This window comes from Phytophthora cinnamomi (genome assembly GCF_018691715.1).
Source record: "Phytophthora cinnamomi strain GKB4 chromosome Unknown Contig39, whole genome shotgun sequence".
Taxonomy (NCBI): domain Eukaryota; phylum Oomycota; class Peronosporomycetes; order Peronosporales; family Peronosporaceae; genus Phytophthora; species Phytophthora cinnamomi.
In genome coordinates this window covers 783027-809227 of record NW_027150972.1, presented here as the reverse complement: position 1 = coordinate 809227, position 26201 = coordinate 783027, and the positions used below count along the sequence as shown (strand labels likewise).

At 54.4% G+C, this 26201-nt stretch overlaps 7 protein-coding genes across 7 annotated transcripts; 3 read left to right on the top strand and 4 right to left on the bottom strand.

Annotated features, from left to right (window-relative positions):
* Window positions 1-9440: 9440 nt before the first annotated feature.
* Window positions 9441-11226, bottom strand: IUM83_10654 (Solute carrier family, facilitated glucose transporter; the record flags this gene model as incomplete). Its single annotated transcript, XM_067935168.1, has 2 exons — window positions 9441-10999; window positions 11112-11226. The coding sequence occupies 2 exons, from the start codon at window positions 11224-11226 to the stop codon at window positions 9441-9443; spliced, it is 1674 nt and encodes a 557-aa protein (XP_067791414.1).
* Window positions 11227-12033: 807 nt separating this feature from the next.
* IUM83_10653 (uncharacterized protein) lies at window positions 12034-12983 on the bottom strand (the record flags this gene model as incomplete). The annotated part of the gene is made up of 3 exons (XM_067935167.1): window positions 12034-12159; window positions 12238-12727; window positions 12826-12983. 3 exons carry the CDS (start codon window positions 12981-12983, stop codon window positions 12034-12036), a joined length of 774 nt encoding a protein of 257 aa, XP_067791417.1.
* Window positions 12984-15280: 2297 nt separating this feature from the next.
* On the top strand, window positions 15281-16519 carry IUM83_10652 (Zinc finger, FYVE/PHD-type; the record flags this gene model as incomplete). The annotated part of the gene is made up of 1 exon (XM_067935166.1): window positions 15281-16519. One exon carries the CDS (start codon window positions 15281-15283, stop codon window positions 16517-16519), a length of 1239 nt encoding a protein of 412 aa, XP_067791416.1.
* Window positions 16520-18187: 1668 nt separating this feature from the next.
* IUM83_10651 (FYVE-FINGER-CONTAINING RAB5 EFFECTOR PROTEIN RABENOSYN-5-RELATED) lies at window positions 18188-19450 on the top strand (the record flags this gene model as incomplete). The annotated part of the gene is made up of 2 exons (XM_067935165.1): window positions 18188-19165; window positions 19286-19450. The coding sequence occupies 2 exons, from the start codon at window positions 18188-18190 to the stop codon at window positions 19448-19450; spliced, it is 1143 nt and encodes a 380-aa protein (XP_067791419.1).
* Window positions 19451-19650: 200 nt separating this feature from the next.
* On the bottom strand, window positions 19651-20039 carry IUM83_10650 (uncharacterized protein; the record flags this gene model as incomplete). Its single annotated transcript, XM_067935164.1, has 3 exons — window positions 19651-19680; window positions 19767-19886; window positions 19962-20039. 3 exons carry the CDS (start codon window positions 20037-20039, stop codon window positions 19651-19653), a joined length of 228 nt encoding a protein of 75 aa, XP_067791418.1.
* A 992-nt stretch (window positions 20040-21031) lies between these two features.
* Window positions 21032-22258, top strand: IUM83_10649 (Zinc finger, FYVE/PHD-type; the record flags this gene model as incomplete). Its single annotated transcript, XM_067935163.1, has 1 exon — window positions 21032-22258. The coding sequence occupies one exon, from the start codon at window positions 21032-21034 to the stop codon at window positions 22256-22258; it is 1227 nt and encodes a 408-aa protein (XP_067791543.1).
* A 2854-nt stretch (window positions 22259-25112) lies between these two features.
* Window positions 25113-26201, bottom strand: IUM83_10648 (putative secreted RxLR effector protein; the record flags this gene model as incomplete). Its single annotated transcript, XM_067935162.1, has 3 exons — window positions 25113-25196; window positions 25273-25410; window positions 25473-26201. 3 exons carry the CDS (start codon window positions 26199-26201, stop codon window positions 25113-25115), a joined length of 951 nt encoding a protein of 316 aa, XP_067791544.1.

The window sequence follows — 26201 nt, the reverse complement described above, 5'->3', positions numbered from 1 at the left end:
AATTTTTGCCAAAGCACGAACCTGAATCTCAAATGGTTCCCCACTGCAACACTTGCCAACAGCTTCCGACAATGCGCTTGAGTTTTACTTCGTAGCTTCCACGCCTTGAAAACCATCCCTACCAACTCAATCCAGTGTCGCTTCGCCGATTTCGCTTGGAAAGCTCGAATTTGATGCGTCTCGGCCACCGCTTTTCTCCACGAAAGGAAGCTCGACTCCACGTGACGCTGCTCGCTAGCACCGATCATTCGTTCAATTTTACAGAGCACGATGTACTGCTTCCAGTGCTTGATCGCATGGAACGAAGTCTTGGCAGCGCTGAATTCGTGAGCCATCCGATTCCTCCGAGCTTTCATGACGAACACTTTCCACAACTGGAACACCATGCGCGAACACATTTGCGTACACAATGCTAGAGACTGCGACACCTTCTCGCGCAGCAATGTACGTCGAGCTGTAAACGCGTACCATGCATTGAAGCTCCTCTTCTGAACTGCATGCTGCATCACATCCAAATAGTAAACCAGCTTCTGGCGTCGGCTGATCCGTGCCACAACAGCAGATCTCCACTCTGCAATGCTGCGAGTTCGAAGTTGATACGACCGGAATGCAATCGCTCGGGTGTTAGTGTGGGTCTTCCGCTTTTGCAGCAATGCGTGAGCCCGCAAGGCTCGAAATGCCTTGAATTGACACTGAAGCTGCATGTGAGCCAGCGCGTTCCTCATTCTCGTCTTCGAGTCACGACTTTGAACCCCAAACTTCATCCAGCAGATCCAAACTCGCTTCATCAGTTGTGTGTCTCCGAACGCAGCGGACATGAGCACCATCGCCTTCTCGATCTTCTGTGCGGCAACAAAGTCTCTCCAATTCGCCATACACTGGCGCTGCGTGCTGCGCAACAATCGGGATTGAATCTGCTCTCGGAAAACTTGAAGGACCTTCCGAGACTCGCGTGACTGAATCCAAGCTGTAAAGTAACGCCGTAACAATCGCTGTTTGCCCGAGCGTGAGATGAGGATCAACTTATGCCACGCATACCATGCCTGCAGCAACGCAGTGCTTCGCATTTTGCCTCGAATAGCATTTTCACTCGCTCGTAGGGTTTTGTGGTAAACCGCGTGGTCATGCAGCGCACAGAAACATCGGTACGCTGTCTGCATTCTCCAACGACTTAAAAGCTTCCCACAAACGGCTCGGAAGTGCTGGTTCTCCATTTTCACGTGACACCATTGAACCAGCGACTTCCGTAGCCGGTGGTTGCGATGATGAAGTTCTGCGCAAGAAATCATAGCATGACGCTGCTTTTCGACCTTGTGAGAGTACACCAACGCGTTCCAAATCTTGCGAAGGAATGCGTTCTCCCAACATACTATAGCGGAGCGGATTTTATCCTTACCCTCACGCTTCTCCTGCGCAAAATTCTTCCACTGGGCGAAGATGGCGGAAATTTGATTGCCAGACACTGCAGATCGAAAGAGTTGTGTTTTTTGGCGTACTGATCGCAGGTACTGCTGCTCTAGAGTTAAACTTCGCAGTGCGTTGACACCCTTTTGGATCCGGCGGAAGCGCAAAAATGTCAAAGCCTGGTGTCGAAGGCCAGCATTTTTCTCGGCGTGTATGTGCCAAGCAGTTAAAAATTGAGAAGCTGTTCGCGAGTTACGCTTGCTTGATAGCATCTGCAGAATAACCCGCAGCTTCTTGTGCTGGCGGCTCCATGAATGCCAAGCTCGGAAGGACGAGCAGAGCAGCAGCACCTGGAGTCGCTCGGTGTTGATCTGAAGTTGTCGACGATGGTAGCAGATACCAGCAACGTTGGTCTTCCACTCCGTAAAGCTTCTCCTCTTGAGTTTGTCCTCGTATACAACTCGGGCGACGGTTGTTTGCATATGCTTGGTCTTCTCAACCGCAGCAAACTGTCTCCACTCACCAAGCAACGCAGCTAGAAGGCGGAGCCGTGACGAATGATAAAGCTCCATAATTTGGTCGCGTTTCATGCGGATCGATGCTGCGACTGCTCTCCAAGTCTTGAAAGCTTTCTTGTACACGTGTTTCGCGTGGAATTGACGTGCGTGTAGACTAACTGCTTTCTTACTCAAAGAAAGAGTTGTAAACACCCGCCACAATTTCCATGTCCGCTTCAATTTCGACCTGGTGTTCATCGCACGGATTCGCCGCTGCTTCTTCTGTTGTTGGCAGAACCGAAACCAGCCTTGGAAGTAACGTCCGCATTGCATCTTGTGCCACAACTCAATCGCCTTGAGTGAATTGAGACGAGCCTGGCGAAGGGATTGCGTTACGTCACTCCAGCGCTCGAAAACTCGTGCAAGTCGAACTGCTTTCCAGCGACGTAGCATGCCAGTGAGTCGATTCGTGTTGAGAGGACTATCTAGGTCTTCCAGTCGAGATACTTGCACTCGTAGCTGACGAACAGAGGCTTGTTGAGCCTGTTTTCTCGAGTGAAAGTGAACCCATTCACGCCACGCACCAGTGAGCAATCGTTTCGAGCAACCCGATCGTCGGATCTCTTCACACGCAGCAATAACTGTCATTCGCTGCTGTAACTTTCGCGCTAGCCACTCTTTCATGAAGGCTTCGTGTACGCATCCGATTTGCTTCGCTAGGTCGTGCTCCTTGCGTTTCATCGCTGCAAATTGTTGGAATCCGTCTACAAACGCCAGTCGCAAGAGAACAAAATTGCGACGATAAATAAATCGCTTCATCGCGACAGATAACTGCGTGAACTGTTTCCAGCGACACAAACAATGACGAAGGCAAGACGTAGTTCGGTTCCCAGTCACTTTGGCACGAAGCAATTTAACACAGCGGAGCATCCGAGCTTTCGCACGCCAATTGGTCATGAATGTTCTCATGAGACTGAGCTTCGTTTGTTCAGACACGAGCAGTGCTGATCGTCTACATTGCCGCTGAGAAGTAGCAACCAATCTCCACCGCTTGACAACTTCGTACAAAAGAATTTCGCGCTGTCCAGCTAGCTTGTTTCGGATGAATTGGCGAAGCCGAGCGTATCGTTTCCACCGAGCAAAAGTAGTTTGCCGTGTGTCTGACATCCACAGCAATTCAAAGCGTTCTTGGATGCCCTGCAATTGCTGTGCCTTGCGCTCGATACCCTCCTTCCAGGCAGTAAACACTTGAACCAAAACACGTTGACGAATAGTGGCTAGCAACGTTCGCCTGGATTGCAGTATCCGAACGTGGCGAGTCCAAGTGCCAAAAGTTCGACGTGCAGTGTTCTGGTACCACAGCCGCGCGCAACGGCGTGCTAGTCGATCATGCCGCGCAGTCAAGCTCCACTCTCTCAGCACTCTGCGGTAGGTACGATACTCATAAAAATTCACTGCTCGAACTTGATCTCGCTGTTTCTTCTTCTGAAGTGAGTCAAAGCGCTTCCACGACGCAAAACTCCGAGACATCGCTTGGTTACTCCACTTAGCCACGGCACATTTCGTCTGACGATTACTGAGAGCGTACTGGGCCCAAGTCTTGAAAGCGCGGCTCTCAGTTTGATGACACCAAAGTCCACGCGCCCGTAGCAGCAATTCTTGCTGGCGCTTGCGAGATTGTAAAAATGTTTTCCAGGTTCTGAAATACAGCGGCAGCAAACAAAAGTAGCGAAACGCGACTGCCTTCTTTTCCAGAGCTCGTGCGAAAACTTGGCGCTCCACGAACAACTTCCAGATTCTGAAATGTAGTTGTAGTTGTGAAGCCGTTGACGCTTTAGCAGCTCGTGTTAGCGTGTGCTTCATCAGCTTTCGGATCTGGACGAATTTTCTCCACAGGTGAATCTTACTGCGGAGCCGGAAGTTCCTCATCGACGCTGCGCGCGCAGCACTATTACGCTGATTAATGTGCTTTTGAGCAACGAAGACTTTCCAACGCGAAAAGCTTAAGTGTTTTGTATGTCCAAAGCTCATTGCCTCCGCACAGACGTGAGCGGCTTTCAGTCTCTTGCTCGACTGAGCATTGAGCTTCAACATTTGGATTGATCGCTTCAGCTTCAAACTTTTAAGCTGATGTTTCGTTGCGTCAAGCTTCATTGCCGCCTTTTCTTGAGCTTGCCACCACTTTGACCACGTAGAGAAGACACGTTGCATCCAGTATTTTCGACGATGCGACTCGGCTTGACTACCTCGTGACCTCTTCCGCATCCGTGCTTGTTTGTTCCGTAGCAAGCAGCGAAAAATACTCGCGAGAAGAGTTTGACGCTGAAGAGCAAGCGCTTTTACTAGAAGACAGCTGCGTCTGTGTTGTTCGAGACGCAGAGAGTTCCAACAATGTATTGCTCGCTTGACCTTAAAGCGAAGTGATTTGTCTTGTGCCTCCAAAATCAAGTGTTCACGAGCTGCAGCAGCATGATGGCTCCCTTTCCACGCATTGAAATGGGCTTCCAGAACTTTGTGTTGTGACGTTAATAAGGTGGACTGAAGTAAACGACGATGCCGTTTGCGGATGGACCATGTCGTCTTCCAACTGTAAAAGCTGGCGTAAATCTGCCGGTTCTGCCACCTCGATGCCACCGCGGAGAGTTTTTGATACTGCCCTCTCTTAGTTTTGAGTGCGTGTCTCCAGGCCTCCCAGCGACTGACAAGCAAACGCTTGCGTATCCTCTGCTGGACTATCTCAGCCTGAGCCGCTAGCCGATGCTTAGAGACGATAAATTGCTTCCACTGCCGGAAGCACGCGTTGAAATGGAAACCACCGAGCATTGCTGCAATTTTTAGAGCTCGCTGGTGGCGATGATGATTCTCATGTACGAATTGTTTCCAAATGCGAAACGTATTCGCCTTTCGATGCGTATGCAGTTGATCGTCGGCCAGTCGAGCAACATTTATTGACCAAAACGAATGTCTCCACGCTGACCAGGTCAGATGAATCAAACCACGACGCCGGACTGAACTCTTCAAGCTTTCGCCCCGAAGTCGACACTCTCTCCGTGTATTAACGTGTCGTTGCCAGCTGAGTAAGCAAACTCGCATAGCTTTAAGTAGTTTGATTTCACCAAAATGTTCGGCTTTCATCTTCTTCTGATGCTGAGACTGCATATTCGCCACTAAGAACTTCCAATGCAGAGCCAAAATGTTGGTTTTACGTAGTTGCTGGCATTCCAAGTAGGCAACATGGAGCGCCAATTTCCTCCCAGCGTGCTGCTTCCATCGCAAAAATACTTTACCCAGAAGATGAAACGAATAGGCAGCATCCAGACAGCGAGTTGCGTTTCGAGTGCCTGTGATCTTTCGCCACTGACCCCAAATCCTTCGTCGTCTTGTTTGAGTCACGCTAGCGATTAACCTGCCCTCAATGCTGGAAGCTTCTGCGTGATATTTCCTCCAGCTATCGAAACAATCCGCAAGTTGGTTCGCTGCTCGAGTCTCCATCACGTCGGACAGGGATCGTCTCAGGGACATTTGCCGATCGGTCCATCCAGCCCAAGCTACAAATGCTTGAGTTTGACGCCGACGTCGAGAGAATCGGTCGAATCGCTCTTCTCGTTCACGAATATCTCTTTGCCGATCAATCGCGATTTTCCACAGACGGATAAATCGATGCTGCTGCCGCTTTCGAGACGCAATTCCCCATAAATTTATTCTCATTCTGATTGCCTTGTTTCGCAAAATATTTCCGCGTAATTGATTCCACGAGTTACTCATCATACGCATTCTACGTTGATCAGAAGACACACAAAGTAGCGCTCGAGACGCCTGCTTCCTCTCCTTTTCTCGCTTCCAGCGGGAGAAAATCCGTCGCTTTCGCGCCGTCTCGAATCGATACCGGTCATCCCTTCTTGGCTCGACTACTTCCTGCCACGACTTCAAAACTTTACGCATCACTCGAGTGCTGAAATGACGATCAACTTGATTCTGCTGTTGCCTGCTTTGGAAAATTCGTTGCCAACGCTCCAAACATATTCTCAACGTAGAACGACTGCAGCGCTGGGCTATCCATTGTGCTCGATCACTAGAACACTTTTTCGTCTCTGTGAACAATCGCCACCGCTGGATACACTGAAACACAGTCTCCAGCACTGCTGCACGTTGCTTTACAATCATCCGTACGCGATACGTTTTTACGGCACGAGCATCCCGCCGCCACTGTAGCAGGAAATTCCTCATCTGCCACATCCAAACTCGCTTGGCAGAGTACTTGAAAACCTTCAAGTCCACCGAAATTCGCCTTAAAATACACAACGGAAGTGCTCTGGGGCTCTCCGTAGCGTGGAAATCGATCTTTTCGGGTAAACAAAGCGCAATCCAGTGAAATAACGCGTGAATACAGAGCGGTATTGCGACTTGTTGTTGTCTTGTCTTTCGGTCCTGAAGTTTGTTTTGATCCACGAGCTGTTTAACGGCTTGCGTTGCTCTCCACTGCTCGATCGACGTTGTGATCATCTGAAGTTTGCGTTCGCCTGCAGCGATCCGATCCCTGCGCCTCGCAGATTCCTTCTCAGTTGACGGGATCGATGTGTCTTCATTTTTCGACTGTTCTCCATCATCTGTATTGTTGATGACAACTTCAGGTATTGGAGTCACTGGCTCAACGCGCTTTTTGAAATCGTTTCCACTTTCATCTGGTAATGCATTCGCCATTCTTCTTCGGCCCCTGTTATCACCAATCCGAATTTTCTGTATCGGAGAATCGAGCGACAGCATATCTCCAAAACGATCTTGCTGGTTTTCGTTGGAAGGAAAGGATATCGGTGTCTTCCGAAGTGTCGGCGTAGGTGTCAAAAGTGGTGATGCCTCACGAACCTGATTGTATTTGCCGCCAGTCCGATGCCGTCTTCGATTCTCCTCGAAAGATTCAGACTCTGTCTTGACATCCTCGCGAATCTTACTACTCGAATGAGCATTTGTTGTCAGTGTTGGTGTCGCTCCAAGCTGATGTCCTGCTGCCGAACATAGGCGCTTTACTCTTGGCTGGCTGCCCAAGTCGAAGTTCAAAATCTTCTTGTGCCAGTCTCGCTCCGGGTCGATCGAGAGCGACAGCAAGTACCGATGGTACACCGCGTCGTCAGGCGGACCGATTCCGTAGCGCTCGAACACGCTGTACGACGCCTGAATGAGTTCAATGAGAGAGATAGGGTCTTGTGCTTCGCTCTCCTCTCCATCTTTACCTAAAGCCCGTCGACGTGCCGAAGATTTCGTGGCTCGCTTCCTCTCAGCCATCACGAAGATTTGGGTCAACAGGTTGCAGACCATTTCACGACGTCGGGAGTGATCTGTCGACTTGGTCTCATGATGCCGGGAGCTCGTCACCAATTGCTGGGCGAGTTGCGTCGGCATCCTACACCGAGTACCAAGTATCGGTGCTTGAGAACTGAGCCTCTCCGCTGCAGTTTCGAGTCTGAGACCAAAGCGACGGAGGTCGTTTCAAAGCCCTCGCCCTTTCAAGCACTGAATCGATCGATGGCCCAAGACACTAGTCGAGGTAAATGGTAGCCGAGATGTTGATGGTCAAGACCGCCATGGCCATGAAGAGCACTCCCAGGAAGGCGCTGAGACCTTTGATGCGGTCGAATTCAATTCCGACGGCCATTTCGATCACGACACAAATGTAGTCAACTAGCACTTCAACTACGAACTGGAACACCAGCATCCCCAGCTTGCCCAGTCTCCACGCTTGGAGGTCAGATAATGCGGTCGTAGTGCCGAATTCGAGCGCTGGGTAATACGGATGACCGGCGAACCAGAACATAATGGACTGTGAGCAACCGATGGAAATGTACTCGGCGTACATGTCTGCTGTCTGCTCTGCCGCGTGGTAGGATAAAACCTGTCGTCGCCAAAGATCAAACTCTAGTTTCAGAGTCGATGGAGAGGCGTGAGACGATTGGCCTGTGGGTTTGGCCACCCCCGCCTCGGCTTGCATTGCGTTGACTGATAACCTGAGGAGTTTCTCTTCGACAACTTGGGCTCGTTGTCGAATTCTCCACATAATGGAGACAGCCTTCGCACTCCGCATGCCGACCTCGACCACCGCCATTCCAATCGTCCCGGCCATCAGAAACGTGTTCGTTTGGGTCCCGACCATGAGGATTCGCGTCTGCGTGTCGATGAGAACCGTCGGAACCCCCACGAGAACACACATTGTGCGGATACTTTGCACGCCTTTCTTGATAATGTACCATTTCGCGGATTCCTGCAGCCCAACTTTGAGGAGGGCGGTCAAAGCAGCAAAGAGAACGATCACAACCTGCCCTCGATCCAAGATCCTGTACGAGGACACCGCATGCACGTACCCACCGGCCAAGGCTACAAGAATTGCGCTCGGTAGTTTTCGGAGATATTCACGCCAGAAGGTCGCAGTCCGGCGGGTTATACCTCGTGGGAGTGGTCGAGGTGACGAAGTTTCAGCAGCGTTGGATCGTTTGGCGCGACGGCCGTGCGAATGTTTTGACGCCGTATGAGATGGTGACCGGACACCATCTTTGTGTTTCACGGCATCTCTTACTGTGAGACTTCGACTGCGTCCTTCGTAGGTCTCTTGGTAGTATATTCTCCGCACAACTAACGCGATGCCCGCAGAGTACGTGAGGTCGCACAAATCGCCAAGATAGAAGTGCACTTTAAACTGGAAAAATCTAGCCTTCAAGGGCGTGTGCAGGACTAGTAGGGACACGCAGATCATTCCTACCATGGAAGCGGCAAAGTAGCGAATTGACCCTTTTATCAGTTTTTTCATGCAGAACCAGATGCCTGGGCGATAGTCTGGAGCTCCGAGGAAACGTTGCGTCATTAGCGAAGGCACATGGGCGATCAACATGATGCCACAATAGGATAATACAGTCCACATTAGTGTCGCCGTCAACAACTCAGGCATCGATTGCTGTGGGGAAGCTTTCAGCGAAAAGATGTTCCCAGCGTAGTAGAATCCGTTTGTGGCTCCAGCGCAAACGATGCACGTGAAGGCGTTGCGAACGACAGGAAGCTGCATCTTGGCCGCACGTGCCCACTGCAAGCGATGTCGACGATAAGTTCCAGGCGACTGGTCTTCTAGTCGAGAAGTAGCTCTTTTGACTTGGTTCGTGGCGAAGAACGTCGCTAGTGGTGCGACCCGATTACCGGATGGCATCACAGCGTGAAAGACGAATGCACAACTACTACACGTACAACAATAGAGCGGGAACCCCTATTAAAATATCACAAAATTGAGAATGACAACCGCCACGAATTTATGCCGATTCCTTTGATCAACTCTACACGATGATCGTGGCGTAGTTAGAACCAAAACGATACTTCGAAGTTCCTTTTTAGTAGCTGGTATTGCTGCGAGAGTCAGCGAAGAATGAACATTGGCACTTGCTATTACTTTATCGGCGACTACCTAGTGCATCCTTGCCTAACGTTGGCTGCCGGACTTCTTCGTCGACGGCGATCGTTCTCGCTTTTTGCATTTTCTAACTCTTCGTAGGCTCTCTCTCACCCTTAGACATCCATGGACTGCTGGTGCTTCATGTCACGAAGCTCGTCCTGGATCTCCTGGATGGTCTTGCCCTTCGTCTCGGGCACGTACTTGAGGGTGAAAGCGAGCGCCAAGCACAACGCGACACAGAACGGCACGAACGTGTACTCCCCCAGCTCGCGCTGCATGGTCGGGAACATGAGTCCGACCAGGAAACTGCACGACCAGTTGACCATCGTGGCGATGCTCATGGCGGTCGGACGCGGCTTCGCCGGGAACATCTCGGCCACGATCAGCCACGGGATCGGGCCGAGCCCGATCTCGAAGAACCACACGAAGCACATGACGCCGCCGACACTGGCCATGCTAGCGAACGGCAGCGCGTTCATCAAGCCCAGCGTCAGCACAATACTGGAGAAGATCATGCCCACCGCCGAGTAGATCAGCAGCGGCCGACGGCCGGCCGTGTCCATGAGCACCAGCGCCACGCCCGTCGAGATGACGTTCACTGTGTACACCAGCGTGGCGCCCACGAGGGGGTCCTTGAGCCCCACGTTCTTGAAGAACGAGCTGGCGTAGAACATGACGGCGTTGATGCCGCTGAACTGCTGCGCGAGCTGCAGCACCACGGCGGCCACGAGCGGGAAGCGGATGCTGCGGTCGCTGAGCACGGCCCAAATGCCCGTGTTGGCGCCCGACTCGTTGTCGCTGGCCGAGCAGATGCTGTCGATCTCCTCGTACACGTCGTTGGACCCGCGCAGGCGGCGCAGGATGTCGGCGGCCTCCTTGGGTCTGTTCTTGGTCAGCAGCCAGCGCGGACTCTCGGTCAGCAGCGAGGCCAGCGCCAGCTGCAGGATGCCGGGCACCGCCGTGAAGCCGAAGAGCAGTCTCCATCCCGGCTGCGCGAGCCCGTGGCTCTCTCCGGAGTACTTGAAGGCCAGCAGGTCGGCGGCCAGGATGCCGATCACCATGAACAACTGGTAGCCCGTGCCCAGCGCGCCGCGCAGGTTGGGCGGCGCCAGCTCGCCCAGGTAGAGCGGCACCACGACGCTGACCGTGCCCGAGGCGAAGCCCACGAGGAAGCGGCCCAGGATGAGCGCGTACACGTTGACGGCCAGCGCCATGATGGCGCCCGCGATGATGAAGAGGAACGAGTCGACGAGCAGCGCCTTCTTGCGGCCCAGCACGGAGCTCACCTGGCCCGCCGTGAGCGAGCCGATGGGCCCGCCCACGGCGAAGACGGACACGCAGACTGCCCACTGCAGGTCCGAGTGGCCCGGGAAGATCACGTCCGGGTTGATGCCGCCGGTCACGCCCGTGTTGTAGCCGAACTGGAAGGCGCTCATGAGCGCCACGCCGCAGCTCAGCAGCAGCGGGAACGTGTAGCCCGGCTCCGGGAACTCGTCGTCCGCGCCCAGCAGCGGCTGCTCCTCGCCCGCGCGCGCCACCAGGTTGGTGAAGCTGCCCCACGAGCTGCGCGACTTGAGGTTGGAGAAGCTGCGCTCGCGCTGGAATGACTGGCGCCGCATGCCCGGCAGCACCGAGAACGGCAGCTCCTGGTACAGCCGCTTCTGCTCTTCCACTGCATTTTTGACAAAAGATACGACCGTCACACGTCGCAGATTTGGTTTGTCAAAAATGGAGACTGTCAAAAATAGACCCCGCGTGTCGAAAAGGGAGTTTTGGACACGCACCATAGAACTGGAGGTTCTGCGCCGTGTTGCTGCGCTTCTTGAGCCCCTCGGCGATCTTCAGGTCGGCCCAGCTGCCGTTGGTGCCCAGCGCCACGTCGCTCTGCGAGTGCTGCATGGTGCGACGCTCTTCTTGACTCGGTCGGGGTCTGGTTGGTGCCTCTAGCCTAGCTGCTATCTGGAGGCTTGAGAGCGAGACGGCGAATGAGCCGACTTGGCTTCGTCCGTTTGTGCGCAGGATCGGCGACTGTCGCGTAACGACGGCACGGAGGGTCGACGCGCCGTTTTGCAGCAGTTGTATGAGCGGCGTGGGCGTGGAGGGAATTATGTGCGATGAGCTCCCGGTCGAATTTGCGCGTGGCGCATATGCGAGTTTGTATGTTCGACGAAACGACCGAACCTCATCGTTCCGCCCCGCTCGAGTGACAGCGCACCGCGTTTTGTGAATCAGGGGGCGTATCTTTAAAGGCCAGTCATCCCACCATACAAAAGTATCTATTGTGGGAGCGCGCAAAACAAGGTGAAACATCTCGTGGAAAGGCAAATTGCGGTGGTAATGCGTTGACGCGCCACACGGAGCATCATCAGCCAATGCGTGGCGGTCCGTCCACGGCGATAAGAACCACGCAGCGCTCGTCGCCCCATGATCCAATCCACAGTTCTATCGACAGAGGGAGAGCTTTCAATGGCGGTGGCGGGACTCGACAATGAGGTTCTGGTGTCGTCACCTGCCCATCCAAAAAAAAAAGAACGCGATGGCTGCTCGACTGACGTGGCAGGTCAAAACTTGGCAGGGTATACGTTGATGGGCATCAATGCACATATCCTCTGCCGCCCCTACAGCTTGGATTGCTCAGCAAACTCAGGACACACAAATGGAGAGGAGAGCAACTTGACCTTGCCTCGCTGTTCGGTGTTGTCCGACTTATCCGGAGCGGAACCCCAGCACGAAGCCCGCGGCGAAGCCGCTGCCGGCGGGCAGGTTGAACTCCAGCACCTTCATGAGCGACTTGTACATGGAGTCCAAGTCCTTGGTGTCGAACACGCCGTCCTGGCAGCAGCAGCCCACTGTTAGCTTTCTCCCCTCAAACCAAGCAAGCACAGCACTCCTCCTCCTCATCTTCTTTACCTTGTTGATATCGAGGTAACTTTTGACGTCGCGCTCGAGCTTCTTGTAGTCCACGTCCACGTACCCCGAGTAGCTCGCGCACTGCAGCAGGATGAAGATCGTTCCGATGGCCACCGCGCCGAGCTTGGATACTTTTTTCAGTGCAAATCCCGAGCACGCGCCCATGCAGAAGCCCCACGAGATCTGGCCGCCTTTGCCCGAGGCCAGGAACTCGTCCACCTGCTTCTGGAGGTTGCTGTAGTCCTTGGGCAGCAGCGCCGCGATCTGCGACATGGCGCTGGCCGACAGCTCCTGCAGCTTCTTCTTGGCCTGTTCCACTGGGTCCTCCTCGCTGCCCTTGCCAGCGGCGCAGGCCGTCGGCTGCTGCTCGTCCAGCAATCCCAGAACGCCGCAGGCCCCAGCAGCTAGTGCCGCCGACTTCCAGTAGCCCAGAACGCTGCCATTCGCGGCCTGGCGCCACGTCCGCTGCGTCTTCGCCAGCTCTAGCGCTCTGTCGCATATGACATCACAGCGATTAGGCGACTGGTTTCCACATTGATAGTGATTTGTCATATCAGACACTGGTATTGGCGGTACCGCTCTTTTTACCTGGCTTGGGAGCTGAGGGCCGCCACGGCGCTGGGGCTCGCGGCCTTGACGTGCGCCTTCAGCAGCGGCGTGGATGGGACCTTGCTGAAGTGGCGAGCCTGGTGTAGCACGCGCTGGCGCGTCGGGGCGCAGCCGAACACGAGGGCGCGGCGCAGCATGTCGGACGGGTCTGGGGCGGAGATTGAAGTGCGAATACCGGTAAAACGTGTGCGTTTCTAAAGCAATCAGCTTTGAGGATTTCAAAATGCGATCCGATTGTACCGGGTATGAATTAATGAAGTATAGTGTGTACCACATCTAAGCGACGTGATCTACATGATGGTACATTTTGTACAGTGCACATATATATATGAGGGCGTCGGTGACCGTGTGGGAACGCGCACCGAAGAAATGACAGTAACTTTGCATTTAACACATTGGGGTCGGGGCAGTTTGAATACTGAGTAATACTTAATGTTCGACATCATTTGTACAAGCAGGTACTGTACCTGTACACGTATACATGACATGCATTACATTGTAATACTCAGCCTCTACAGTGCACGTAGTCAGAGCCCGATAAGCGAGGGATGTGCTCCACGAGAAGCTTTGATTGTGCTTTTGTGTTGTACCTACCTACAGGAGCGAGTACTGAAAAGTCTGAAGTAACCAGACTTTCCGTCCCCGACACACAAAACGCTTGTCGACACGGGTAAAGTCTGCTACAAACCAACCAACACAAGTGTCTTGTCGGGTACCGGTACATGTAGTGTGCAAAATTATTGTTGTAGCACGCTCTTTTCATCTGACGTTGTGTCGTGTGCTACAGAGCGCTGCTTGGGCTTTCTTGGCAAGCGTCGGCGCTGCATTTGTCACGAGTGCTATACAATAAGTAATAAACGAGCGGATTGGAGCTGTGCGTAGTGTGAATGGAGCAGCAGCGAGGAGTCGCTGCAGGAGGGACCGATCCGTGGTTGGCTGCGGTCGGTCCGCTCGAAAGTCTCAGGTTTTCAGCCGAAGCGTGCGTAACTCAAGTTAGGGAATGCCGCCATCACGGAGTTGTCCTCGATGCACGCAGGTTCTGTCCTGCCGTCGCGCTCTCGCGAAGCAGAGACACCCCATAAAGTAATAAATAGGACGAAGAGGAACGCTCCGCACGAATGGCGGGCGGACCTACGCGCCAGGTGGACAGTGCGCAAACCGACAAACGACGCGCCGCAGAGAGCTCTCTGCTGGATGTACAGTATCCACGGCGCACGGGGCCACCGAGGAAGTTGAGCGCGTTTCAACCTGTGGGATCCGTCAGTCGCCGCAAGTCTATCCATGCGAGGTCACGACGCCCGACAGAGACGTCACGCCGTGAAAGTACTGACAAAGGCTGGAGCCCCAGCGTCGTTCCAAAAACGGTGAAGATCTCAAACTTTGAGTCAAAGTGGACTCAGCTCAGCTAGACGAGATGAGACCCAAAACGGCAGCCCAGAATCCTGACAGGGGGCGTAAAGAGAAATCCGCATGTAATGTGGTGCGGTTGGCCCAAAACTATACCGTACAATTGGAGTTGCTGTGGGCCATCGACGGTCAAATCTTGTGCACCATGTTGATGGTCAACAATGGTCCGTACTACAGTAAGACCATTTTATGAGTCTTTTAGCTGTCCAAAATGTACGATCGCGACCGAAAAATGGCGGTAGAAGTTGCAGGCACCACGTGAAGACGATGGAGTTGACCAGCGCCAGCGCTCGGGGGGAATTTCTTAGGCGTCATGCCTGCCATCGCCCCCAGCAAAGTGGCGTGCGTACCCACATGAGCACGAGCATACCGGCAAGTAGCACCGCGCGGGACTGCTTCAGCAAGCTTCCAACACTGCTATAGCAGGCGGGCGAGGCATCTATCTGGACTTGAGAGCACCTTCGCAATTTCTCTATAGAGCGGCAGCAAAGCAGCAATACATGTACGACGTGTTCCAGCGGCACGCAGCGCGCCGCTGTCGTTGAAGATACGTTAAGTCCACCTCCCGACCACTTACTTGCCCGCCTACTGTGAGGCTTTAGCTTTGAAAGGCATGCGCTTTGGACTCCAATCAAGCTGTCACTCGCTTTGCTGCGGCGATTGTCAAAGCGACGACGCGTCTCACCACTTGGATCGGATCGGTTCGGTTCAGGATTGAAGCTCGAAATCCGATAACTGACGTGTCGGTGAAGGGGGACACTAATGACCACACCGCTGGAAATGAAGGGTTTGCCTTCGACTGAGCGGGCTGATGTCCCAAAGCCATGTCCGCATTGCACACGGCGATCATCAGACAGTGCGTCTTCGACGCAGACCCGTCCATGGTGCCGCTGCGAGATACGGGCGATCGATGGGCTGGACAAGCCGTGCCGCGCCGCCCGAAGACAAAGACGCTCCGCGCACTGCGCCGCTCGTCGTGCTCGTCGCCTTCATTTAGACAAACGACACAGAGCCCGCAAGTCGCTCGATGGCCAAGTTTAACGTGCATGATGTGGCGCTGCCCGACATTGAGCTGTCGCCGGAGCGCAAGGCCTCGCTGATCGCCGAGGTTGAGTCCGTGGTGCAGAACACGCTCGAGCTGCGATCGGCGTTCGCCGCCGGCGGCCGCCAGCTCGACACCTCGGCGTGGAAGCTCGTCAAGACCAAGGATGACGTGCGCGCCTATCGTTCGCGTCGCGCGTTGCACGGCGTGGACCCGTCCGAAACACGCGCCGACAACTCGGAGGTGCTTTCGTCGTCGTCGTCCTCCAACAACTCTAGATCGACCATGAACAAGCTCACGAGTATCGCGTCGTCGACCTCGTCGAGCGACAGTGACCGGTTCCGTGCCAAGAAGACGGCGCGCCCGCCTGCCGTCGTGCTTTCGGGCACGGTTGACGGCACGGCCGAGGACGCCGTGTTGGGCATGCTGGCCGATTCGGAGCAGCACTGCTTGATGCGTCAGTCGTACCTGGGCACGGAGCTCGAGGACTCCCGCTTGCTTTTTGTGCTGGCCCGACCGACGCCCGAGAACCCGTTCACGTTCATCGGCGTCAAGTGGGGACGTCAGTCGTACGGCCGCTTCAGCCAGGCCCGTGACTTTCTCTTCTTGGAGTCTACAGGTATCACCAAGGACGCGCGGGGCGAGCCCATCAGCTACGGACTGCGCCAGTCGACGGACCTGTCGGACGTATTGACCCTACCGCGCTCGCACGACGTGCTTCGCGGTCACCTGTCGGTTGTCCAGACTTTCGCCAACAGCGGCATCCCGGTTGCTGGAACGCGCCACCACTCGGTGGAGATGTTCTCTCGTGCCTTTCTGCAGCTGGACGGCGACGTGCCTGTCAACGTGGCAGCTACGGCTTTCGCGGATAAACTTATGGCGCTCGTGGGCACGATGGAGTGTGCTACCGCCTACAAGCTCACATGGATGATGCGGCAGTCTGCTCGCCAGGCTCGCCCGGGTACCAGCGTGCACGGCTCGACAAGCCACTGCGCCAACTGCACTCGCAGTCTCAGCAAACTCAGCACCCTGCTGCTTCAGCGCGGGGGTACATGCCAGATCTGTCGCCGCTCGTTCTGCGGCAAGTGCTCGGTGAACAAGAAGATCTCGATCGGTATTGGCAGCGAGGTGATGCAGAAGTCCATGCTCTTCTGCCTGGAGTGTCTGCTGGAGGCCAAGCAAGTCTCGGCTCGTGAAGTGGCCGTGGACCAGCAGAAGTGGTAGGTACCCCCGTCGCCGGGGTAGTTAGACCAAGAGGGTGCGCGGTCCTCGATGAATGGACTGCGCGGCACGCAGGAAACTACTGCGACGACGTACGCTTGACCTCGTAGCAGCTCGGAGAGCGCGTCAGTATATACTAGTCGTCCCATGGTGTCTGTTCCTAGGGCTCTCTGTAGATATGATCATTTCATAGGCAATGAAAGACATCTTCATGCTTAACTCGAGGCGACTATAATAGGATAAATATGTCGGTTGGGTGATCGATCAGCTAAAGTTTTAGCTAAAACACATCTGATGCCTCACGCATCACAGCCGTTCGACTGGAAAGCGTGTCATTCGCCGCGAAAAAAGCATAGCGCCAGGTGTTGACACAGCGAGATGAAGGCTCTCCGCTGGTGAAGGGGGAGGGGATGCATTTGGTCACCGGAACTTATTCGGTCGCGACGCAGCAATCCAAAGGATGTTCTGTACGCACTTCCGGAAGCCGATGAAACGGTGGCGACAAAGTTATGCCGCCAACGAAAGACGATCGTGGCGGGGATTGCTTGCTCGTTTGCTGCGTGCGGCGGCCGATTTCTCTCGCGAGGGACCTGCCGAGTGTAATCGGTCTGTCATGTGCATGTACGCGTCAGGACCGCCAACGCAGTTGACGCCGTCCGAGTATACCGAAGGGGGTAACAAGTGCTACAGACAGTAGCCTACAATACATGCACATTGTGCTTCAATTAGAATTTGTAGAGGTAGAGGAGACGCTGGCCACTGCAGCTACGGAGCGCCATCCCGTTCGTAGACTCGGGCTGATGGAAGATTGCAGTTGCATCCTCTACACTTCTACTTCGTCAAAACGGCCATTCGATTTGCCTTCAACGACTACGGCAGTGTAGATCAATACATGTATTCACGACAAGTAGTACTTGTCAAGTACGCACTGGATAGGTACAGTACATGCACAAACCCAGACATCGCCGCAAGTCTTGTAGTTATCCATGGCGCAATTGGGTGTCCAGCGTATAAAGTTGATGGGTAATCGTCAGAAGCCGCCGATTCTCTAGATTCCTTCCCCCCGAGTCCTGCCAGCTCTGTTCTTGCTTCCTTTTTGAGGCGCGTGCACATCAATAAATCTGAGGGGAACGGCATGCTGTTAGTGCTTCTCTCAGCTGGTTGGTACGTAACGTCATTTCTTCCAAGTTACCAGCACGCAATCGCGCCACACTACAACATCGGTTCAGTCTCGCGGCGGCCACCTTTTGCCTGGGATGTTTCCAGCCCAATGTCATTCATTGACAACGCATCAGAGCGTTTTCTTAGGCGTCGCTGAGTCTGAGCGGCTTGCTTTCGACGTTCGGAACGACAGCAAACGCTCAAGTTTGGCATGTGTTCGCAACCAGCGTTTGAAATTGGGCGCGGACAGTGCGCCGGAGCCACCCTTGACAAGGAATTGAGGCAACTCGCGTGCCAGAGCAGCGCTGGGCGCACATCGCAGCGGCAGCCGAGATAGAGGCGATCGATGTGCAGTGTACCTGGCACCAGCGTTGAACGCCGTTCATGCTGCTCAGCAGCTCTCGACGGCACCGCCGTGGCTTCAAGCCAGTCAAGCTCCACTCGTCTCCTTCATTTGGAGAAAGTGCTCGCAGCGCGCAAGCGAGTCAGTCAGGTCAGCACTGCGGCGCCATGCCCAAGTTTAACGTCAAGGAGGTGGCGCTGCCCGAGTTCACGCTCACCCCGGAGCGCCAGGCCGCACTGCTGGCCGAGGTGGATGCCGTCGTGAACAACACGCTGGAGCTGCGCAGCGCTTTCGCTGCGGGCGGGCGCCAGCTCGACACTACTGCGTGGAAGCTCGTGAAAACCATGGACGACGTCCGGGCGTACCGGTCACGTCGCGCGTTGCACGGTGTCGCGGAGCCCACAGATTCGAGAGCTGACACGGCCGAAGCGATCTCGTCCTCGTCCTCGTCTCACTCCAGCTCGCAGCGATCCACGATGGACAAGATCGCCAGTCTAGTATCGTCGTCCACCTCGTCGGGCAGTGAGTACCAGAACCGCAAGCCCCGGAAGACCGCTCGACCCCCCGCCGTGGTCATCTCCGGTGTCATCGACGGCACGGCCGAAGACGCCGCGCTGGGCATGCTGGCCGACACGGAGATGAACGCCAAGATGCGCGAGTCGTACCTCGGCACGGAGCTCGAGGACGCGCGGTTGCTGGCCGTGTTGATCCGCCCAACGACGGAGCATCCGCTCAACTTCATAGGTCTCAAGTGGGGTATGCAGTCCTACGGCCGCTTCAGCCAGGCGCGTGACTTCCTCTTCCTCGAGGGCTCCGGTCTCACCACAGACTCGAACGGCGAGGTCGTGGCCTATGGTATCCGCCAGTCCGTCGACCTGTCGGACATCCTCAAGCTGCCGCGTCCGCCGAACACCATCCGCGGCAACATGTCGGGCTGCCAAACCTTTGGCAACACCATGCATCTCAACAGCTCGGGCCACCACACAGTCGAGATGTTCTCGCGAGCGTTCATCGAGATGGACGGAGACGTGCCTGTGAACGTGGCGGCCGCCGCTTACGCGGAGAAGCTCATGGCTCTGGCCACGAGCATGGAGTGCGCCAACGGCCACAAACTCACGTGGATGATGAAGCAGGCCACGCGACAGGTGCGTCCAGGTGCCAGCAGCGTGCTCGGCCGCATGACGTCCAGCAGCCACTGCGCCAACTGCACGCGCAGTCTCAACAGGTTCAGCACCATGGTGCTGCAGCGCGGAGGCACCTGCCAGATCTGCCGCCGCGTGCTGTGTGGAAAGTGCTCCGTGAGCAAGAAGATATGCGTGGGGCTCGGCAGCGAGGTGCTGCAGAAATCCATGCTCTTCTGCCTCGAGTGCTTGCTGGAGGCCAAGTCACTGCCCGCACGAAACGTGGCACTGGACAAGCTGAACTGGTAGGCTTGTCCCCCCACTCTGTAGATAGATATTGAATCCAACCGTGAGTATTAGTTTCATGCGGTCGTCACGTTATAGTTAGTTAACCTTTAAAAGCCCTTCTCGTTGCCTCACGAAGACAGCTAGATGCATGCACAGCGGACTTGTAAGGCCTTACAGTATAAGTAAGCTCCCACGTCGTCACCGTGATGCAGGCGTTCCACTCATTCAGCATGACGGCTTATCCCGAGGTTCTGTGTGTAGGGCCGAGAGCCCTCGTCGAGTTGTCGATCAGAAGGGCAAATTATAGGTTCTTCTCGCAACACAGAGTCACACGTACATGCGGCGAGAAACATGGCGAACAGGTAGAGGTGAACCAGCAACGTAACCCGCTCGGTGACAGGCAAATCCTGGCGACGGAGCTCAATGCCGGGACGAACGGGTGCAGCGTCGGGCTTTGCTAGTCAAATGGGACGCATGCTCTCAGCACGACACTTGGGTGAGACTCCGTCGTCGTCCAGCTGCGCTTGAGCACCGATGGCAGTGGCTGCATCGAAACTTCGCCTGAAATTTTGCGCTCAGCTCGCGATAGCAGGCTGTCGCTGGCCGCCATGCAGCCTATCCAAGTGTGCCATCCCGTCAACATTAGAGATCTTGCACGATGTCGTTGAAGGTGAAAGTTACGGGCAGGCAGCGACTCCGTGTCAAACAAAACGTTGGCGTGACCAAGTACATGAATTAATACATGTACATGTAACGTTACACTCGAAGGCACGCCTCGCGGCGGCCTAAGATGCGGTGGGCACCGGCTGTGATTTTTTGCGGCAGACACCCCACAGGGGGCGGACTACGGCTTCAAATTACTGTCGGCGCGGCATCATTTCGCTCTCTCCGTGCTTAGAGCTGGAGGATGGCACTCCCTCTCCGGAGAAAGAAGGACATCAGGACAGCAATGAGAACCGGGGCGGCTCAGCACGCGTGCCAAGGTTTTTAGAGCTTTGGACGTCACCGGACCCCGGGGTCAGGAAGGAAGTATGGCGTACTAGTACAGTGTATTATAGTGCCACCAAAGCGAAGCCGTGGATAGCCCCGACGTGCATGACGCCACGATCGATGGGGGCGGGAAGCTGCTCGGGCTCTTCTCCCTGTCACCTTGAGCTTGGTGCTCCGCTTGTGGCGCTGGGGGGAGCTGCACTCGGCTCTGAGGCATGGCTCGACTCGACGATGCCCCACGGTCTCTGTAACTCTCACCACGCGCGCACTTCCTCGTGCTGCACCGATTTGACTCGACGTCGCTTTCGGGGCGCTAAAGCATACAAACCCCGGCATTTACGACACCTTCCAGCTGCCGCGACCAGGCGAGAAGATGCGGCGTCTTTGGCAGACATCAACGCCCGTCACGGCCACAACCCACCACGGCACCGGAGACTCGCGTCCAGTGCTCGCTCGCACTTGCAAACTTTCAGGTCTTCGAGCTATCGCTACGTCTGACACGGCTGACTAGCTGGCTGGCTGGCTGGCTGGCTATCCACCACCTTGCTGCGTATCTACCACTCGCCCATTCAGCAGTTTGCTGCTCTGAAGACACCCGACTAACTGATAGCCATGGGCAAGTTCCGACTGCCTGAAGCATTGCCGGACATTCAGCTCTCACCTGAGCGCCAGGCGGCGTTGATCGCCGAGGTGGACGCGGTGGTGCAGCACACCCTGGAACTGCGCGGGGCGTTTGCGGCCGGAGGCCGCCAACTTGATAAGGAGGCGTGGAAGCATGTCAAAACCAAGGACGACGTCCGCGCGTACCGTTCGCGACGAGCTCTGCATGGAGGCGCGTCGCACCACGAGCGGTCGGATGTGTTGTCGTCGTCGTCGTCCTCGGACTCCACCTCGCACAACAGGTCCACCATCGACAAGATCACCAGCATCGCGTCGTCCACCTCGTCGGGTGACAGCGACCACCACAAGCTCAAGAAGTCGACGAGACCACCTGCCGTGGTGCTTTCAGGCGTCATCGACGGCACGGCCGAAGACGCTGCGCTGGGGATGTTAGCGGATACCGAGGCGCACGCGCTCATGCGCAACTCGTACCTGGGGACGGAACTCGAAGACTCTCGACTGCTGGTGGTGCTGGTGCGTCCGACAACGGAACACCCGCTCAACTTTGTCGGTTTGAAGTGGGGTCTGCAGTCTTATGGCCGCTTTAGTCAGGCCCGCGACTTCCTCTTCCTGGAGGCCTCGGGTCTCATGAAAGACGTCAAGGGGAAGCTCGTAGCCTATGGGGTGCGGCAGTCGGTGGATCTCTCGGACGTGTTGAAGCTGCCGCGGCCAGGGGATGTCATCCGCGGACATATGTCGGGCTGCCAGACGTTCGCGAACACGGGACTGCCTCCTTCCGATGCGCGTCACCGGTCCGTCGAAATGTTTTCGCGTGCATTCCTCGAGCTGGACGGCGACGTGCCCGTGAATGTAGCAGCCACCGCCTACGCCGAAAACCTCATGGCGCTCGTCAACTCCATCGAGTGCGCCAACTCGTACAAGCTTACGTGGCTGATGAAAAAATCCGCTCGAGCGGCGCACGGTCGCCTCGGCTCGGCCACGCACTGCGCCAACTGCACCCGCAGCTTGAACAAGCTCAGCAACATGCTGCTGCAGCGCGGAGGCACCTGTCAAGTGTGTCGCCGCGTGCTGTGCGGCAAATGCTCCGTCAATAAGAAGATCTCCGTAGGCATCGGCGCTGAGGTCATGCAGAAGTCCATGCTCTTCTGCCTCGAGTGTCTACTCGAAGCCAAACAACTGCCTGCCCACAATGTGGCGGTGGACATGCTGAACTGGTAGAAATAGGGAAACATTGCACGACAGCGAGAACAGGGTGCGATTTACAAACCCTATATTACTGTATATTCTAAATGGGAAATGTAGGAGTAGCAACAGCTCCATTTTCAGTCAACTGGACTTGGTACGGCTACGACATGCCAAGCCAACAAAACTCGGCGGCAAACTCAACGTTCGCGCCAGTCTACTGTATCTATCAAATTGAAGCTGTCGTTCAACACAGCGTATGGGACATTTGCACTGTCTACCAGAATGATGATCTCGTTCTCGGATTGTTAGCGGCCCCATCCTCGGAGAGGGCATGGATATCTACAATGCAATAGAGTAAATTTCAATAGAAAATACAGGCTCCATCAATTTTGTGATCTCGACCCCTCGACTACGTTTACCTTATCACTGTATAAAACATGTAAAAGAAACTTCTAGCCTTCAATCGCTCTTCTATAGGTCCTCAATTTTTTAAGCATCCTAATTTCTCTGAAGTCTTTGGGATTGTATCGGACCCAAAACAGCACTCTCTTTTTGGCAAGTTTCGAGACGCAACGCTATATCCATTCAGAAAAATAGGAGGTACTCCATTGGATCAACGCTGCTGAAGACAGGAGTCCAAGTCGTTATGTGGCTCAATCTCTTTCTCAACTCGTCGAGAACGCATGAATTTGCATATCGACGGGGTTATTTTTACCTCCGGGCTTTAATAAATACAGGATTTGTATTCCAAAATATTAATAACCTGATGATGTTACATGTAAAGCATTTGCGGAGGAGAACCCCTGGGCTTGCCAGTAACTGGTCCTGCAAGATTGTTTTGCGGGACCCCGGGTTCCCGCCAATAGTTTCAGTTATGGAATATTTTACCAATAGATCGCGGGGAAGCCATTCCAAACGATTTTACGCAAAATCCCTGGTGCCGAGGATAAACCATCATCACAACTTCTAGGGCAAGGTGGCTGCCGTCCCAGCATTCCTGCTTCGTGGCTTACAATTCCTCTCCTGTCTTCGCGAACCACGGTCACGATTTCTGTCAGCACAGCCAATTTACCTGACAAAATTCATGGTGGTGAAGAGGACCCCGCCTCATGCTAATCGCATTCCTGGCTCCCATCTTATAGACTTCGAAGTCGACACGCTCCAACAAAGCCGTCTCAGCTGGTTGGGGCACTTGGGAGTCAGTTGATCAAGTCCGGGGTTAGTACACGTACTTAATATTTGTGAAAATGGTTTAGGCTGGTCGCTGACATTCAGCCGAGCTGGCAGATGATCTATGGTCAGCACCATCCACCAAGTCGGATTTGTCCGGTCTAGAACGAGACTTGCCTGTTCTGGTATCTTCCGATCGCCGAAGCTGACAAACTTGACTCTGGTCGACCATGGGGAAGACGTCGCAAACGCAGACGTACTACGAAGTAGTCCATTCCAGCCAAGAGTAAAATTGACAAAAATACTAATCTCTCGGGAGCTACAGTACCGTGAGGACCACCATAGCTTTCTGGCGGAAGGACTGGACATCCTTGAAGAGACGGTAATTAAATCAGTCGGCCACGGAATGGATGTCAGCTGCCGATTTTGGAGCCGAAAACCCCCCAGCGGGTGGCGACGGTCACCCGAGTTCTCCGGTCAAAAAGTAAAAGGCCTCATTTTCCGTAATCTTTCTCGCCAAAAATGCTCTCTCACCATTTACCCAAACATGAGACCATTGCTCGCAAGAAGTAACAAACTACGTCCATATCTCGCGCAGTAGCGAAGCTAGGTGCATCGATGGCTCATCAGCGATTTTTTTTAGCAGAACCACGGTTAACCGGAAGTCAACCGCTTCATTTTCGCGACCAACCACAGTTATCTGAATTAGCACCAGGGATTTCATCGGCCGGGTACGGCCATCCATCCTTGGACGATTGCGGCCTGTGATGCAGAAAAATGAGAATCGACCTTCGTGTTGGGCATTGAAGTTGCCAAGATGATTTCAGGTATCAAATAGCATTCACTGCTGCAGGATAGCTGCAGAGCAATGCTGAAGCACTGCGTTTTCCATGAGGCAAGCACATTTTTTCTCCCTTTCTCTCTCTTTCTCTCTGGGTGACAGCCCTCGAGCAAAACACTACTTCGACGTAAAGGTGTTTCCAATACTTATTTTCATAAAGGAAGTACACTAAGTCGGAGTACACGGCGTCGCTGACGCTGTGAACACTAATCCCTCACGATATTACTACAGCACTACATGTAAATGTTGGAATAAATGTTAAACCCCTACAATTAATACAAACTGAGGTTGCGCTCAAGTTCGTTTTATTATAACAGGATACAGCGATAAGTTTAGCTTTGTGGTCTCCACCGGTTTGAGTATTTCTTTACGAGGAGTTTGCTGGAACTTTTACGCTGATCTAACGCTCAATACATGTAACTGATTCTGCAATTTAGACTGTACAGGCCGCCGCGCGCACACACACAACGCTCCGCATTCAGAAACGATATCAGGCGTTCTGAACACTACCGATACCTCAGCTAGCGGAGCTAACCCTCTTGATGCAGCACTAGCCTTCTAGGCGCAGCGTTAGGAACCACCACGCTCCACAATGAGACTTGAATGCGGTCATCACTATCGCTGGTGCTTTAGATCTTGACTGAAAACCCGGTTCAACAATGCGACGATGTACAGAGTTTCACTCGAATATGAGTTCTTGTTGTGAGTATTTTACGTTTAGTTTTGCGGTGTGCCTTTGGGAATACCCTGAAGTACAACAAACGCATCAAAGTTTGGAAGTGGATATTTCTCTATTTGTCTTTGAAGTCTACAATGCTTCTTTGAAGCGGAGCACCGTAGGAGGCGGCCGCACCAGCACTATTTCGCTTTCTTGGCTTAGTTGGCGGCCCGTGCTAGCTTTACCATCTCAACCATGTCGGGGCGGTTCTCGAGCAACTTAATCGCGTCCTCGTAGGAAACCTGTATCCAATTGCACGCAAATACTCAGTTAGTCCTTCATCGACCAAGCTTGTAACCGAGCCAGCAAGTGACGCACCCAGATACGGTAGCGCAAGCTCTCGGCCCACTGGTCATAGGTGGTGACACCCTTCATTTTAAAGACGTTATAGACATAGCCCTTTTCCGTAGTTCCGGCCTTGATCGTACCCAGAGACGACGTGAAAGCGGCGTTGACCTACAGAACCACCAGTGAGTATTTACAAAATGGAACTAGTGACGACACAGACATCAACTTACTCCTCCTTCTTCGATGACCTCGCGCCACGCGGCCTTGTGAAGACTCTCGCCCTCATCCCAACCTCCCTTGGGCAAGAGCCACTCCCTCTTTGACGGGGTCGAGCTCGAAATGAGAAGGACGTCACCTCCACCTTCCTTGGCGGACCTCGAGACCACACCGACCGTCATCTCACGGATCTTCTTCTCTGAGTCCGCGTACCGTTGAGCGTCACGTCCCACGTGCGACGTCAGGATAGGAGCTTTTTTCATTCCTTTAAACTCTTGCATGGGCCTGCGCATTCCTTCAGCGGTTTTCTTGGATAGTTTCAGGTCAATATCTAGCAGCCTCTGTCGCTCAGCGTTCACCAACTGCTGCACGGTCGACTTGCTCAAGCCTGCAGGATAGTGCGTCATGGCGGCCTTCACCTTCTGTGCGGCATCGTCAATCTTCGCTAGCGCCAGGGTGGCCATGCCCGACGGAAGGAGCGGAGTCTTACGCAGGACGATGGCAAGGTCGCTGGCAACGTCGTCGAGTTTTTCCACCACATTCGACACACCTCCTCTCTCTTCGTTTTCGTTGTCATGACGACGCAGGGACCGCTTGGCCTGGTGACCAGCCAGCTCTCGGTTCCAGGCCTCGACGTCGGCGTTAAACTTCGAAATTGCGACCTTGTCCGAGATGACAGAAGCCGAAGCAGAGTCGCTGCTCAAGGCGAGGGCAACAGCGCCCAGAAGCGAAAGAAGACGCAT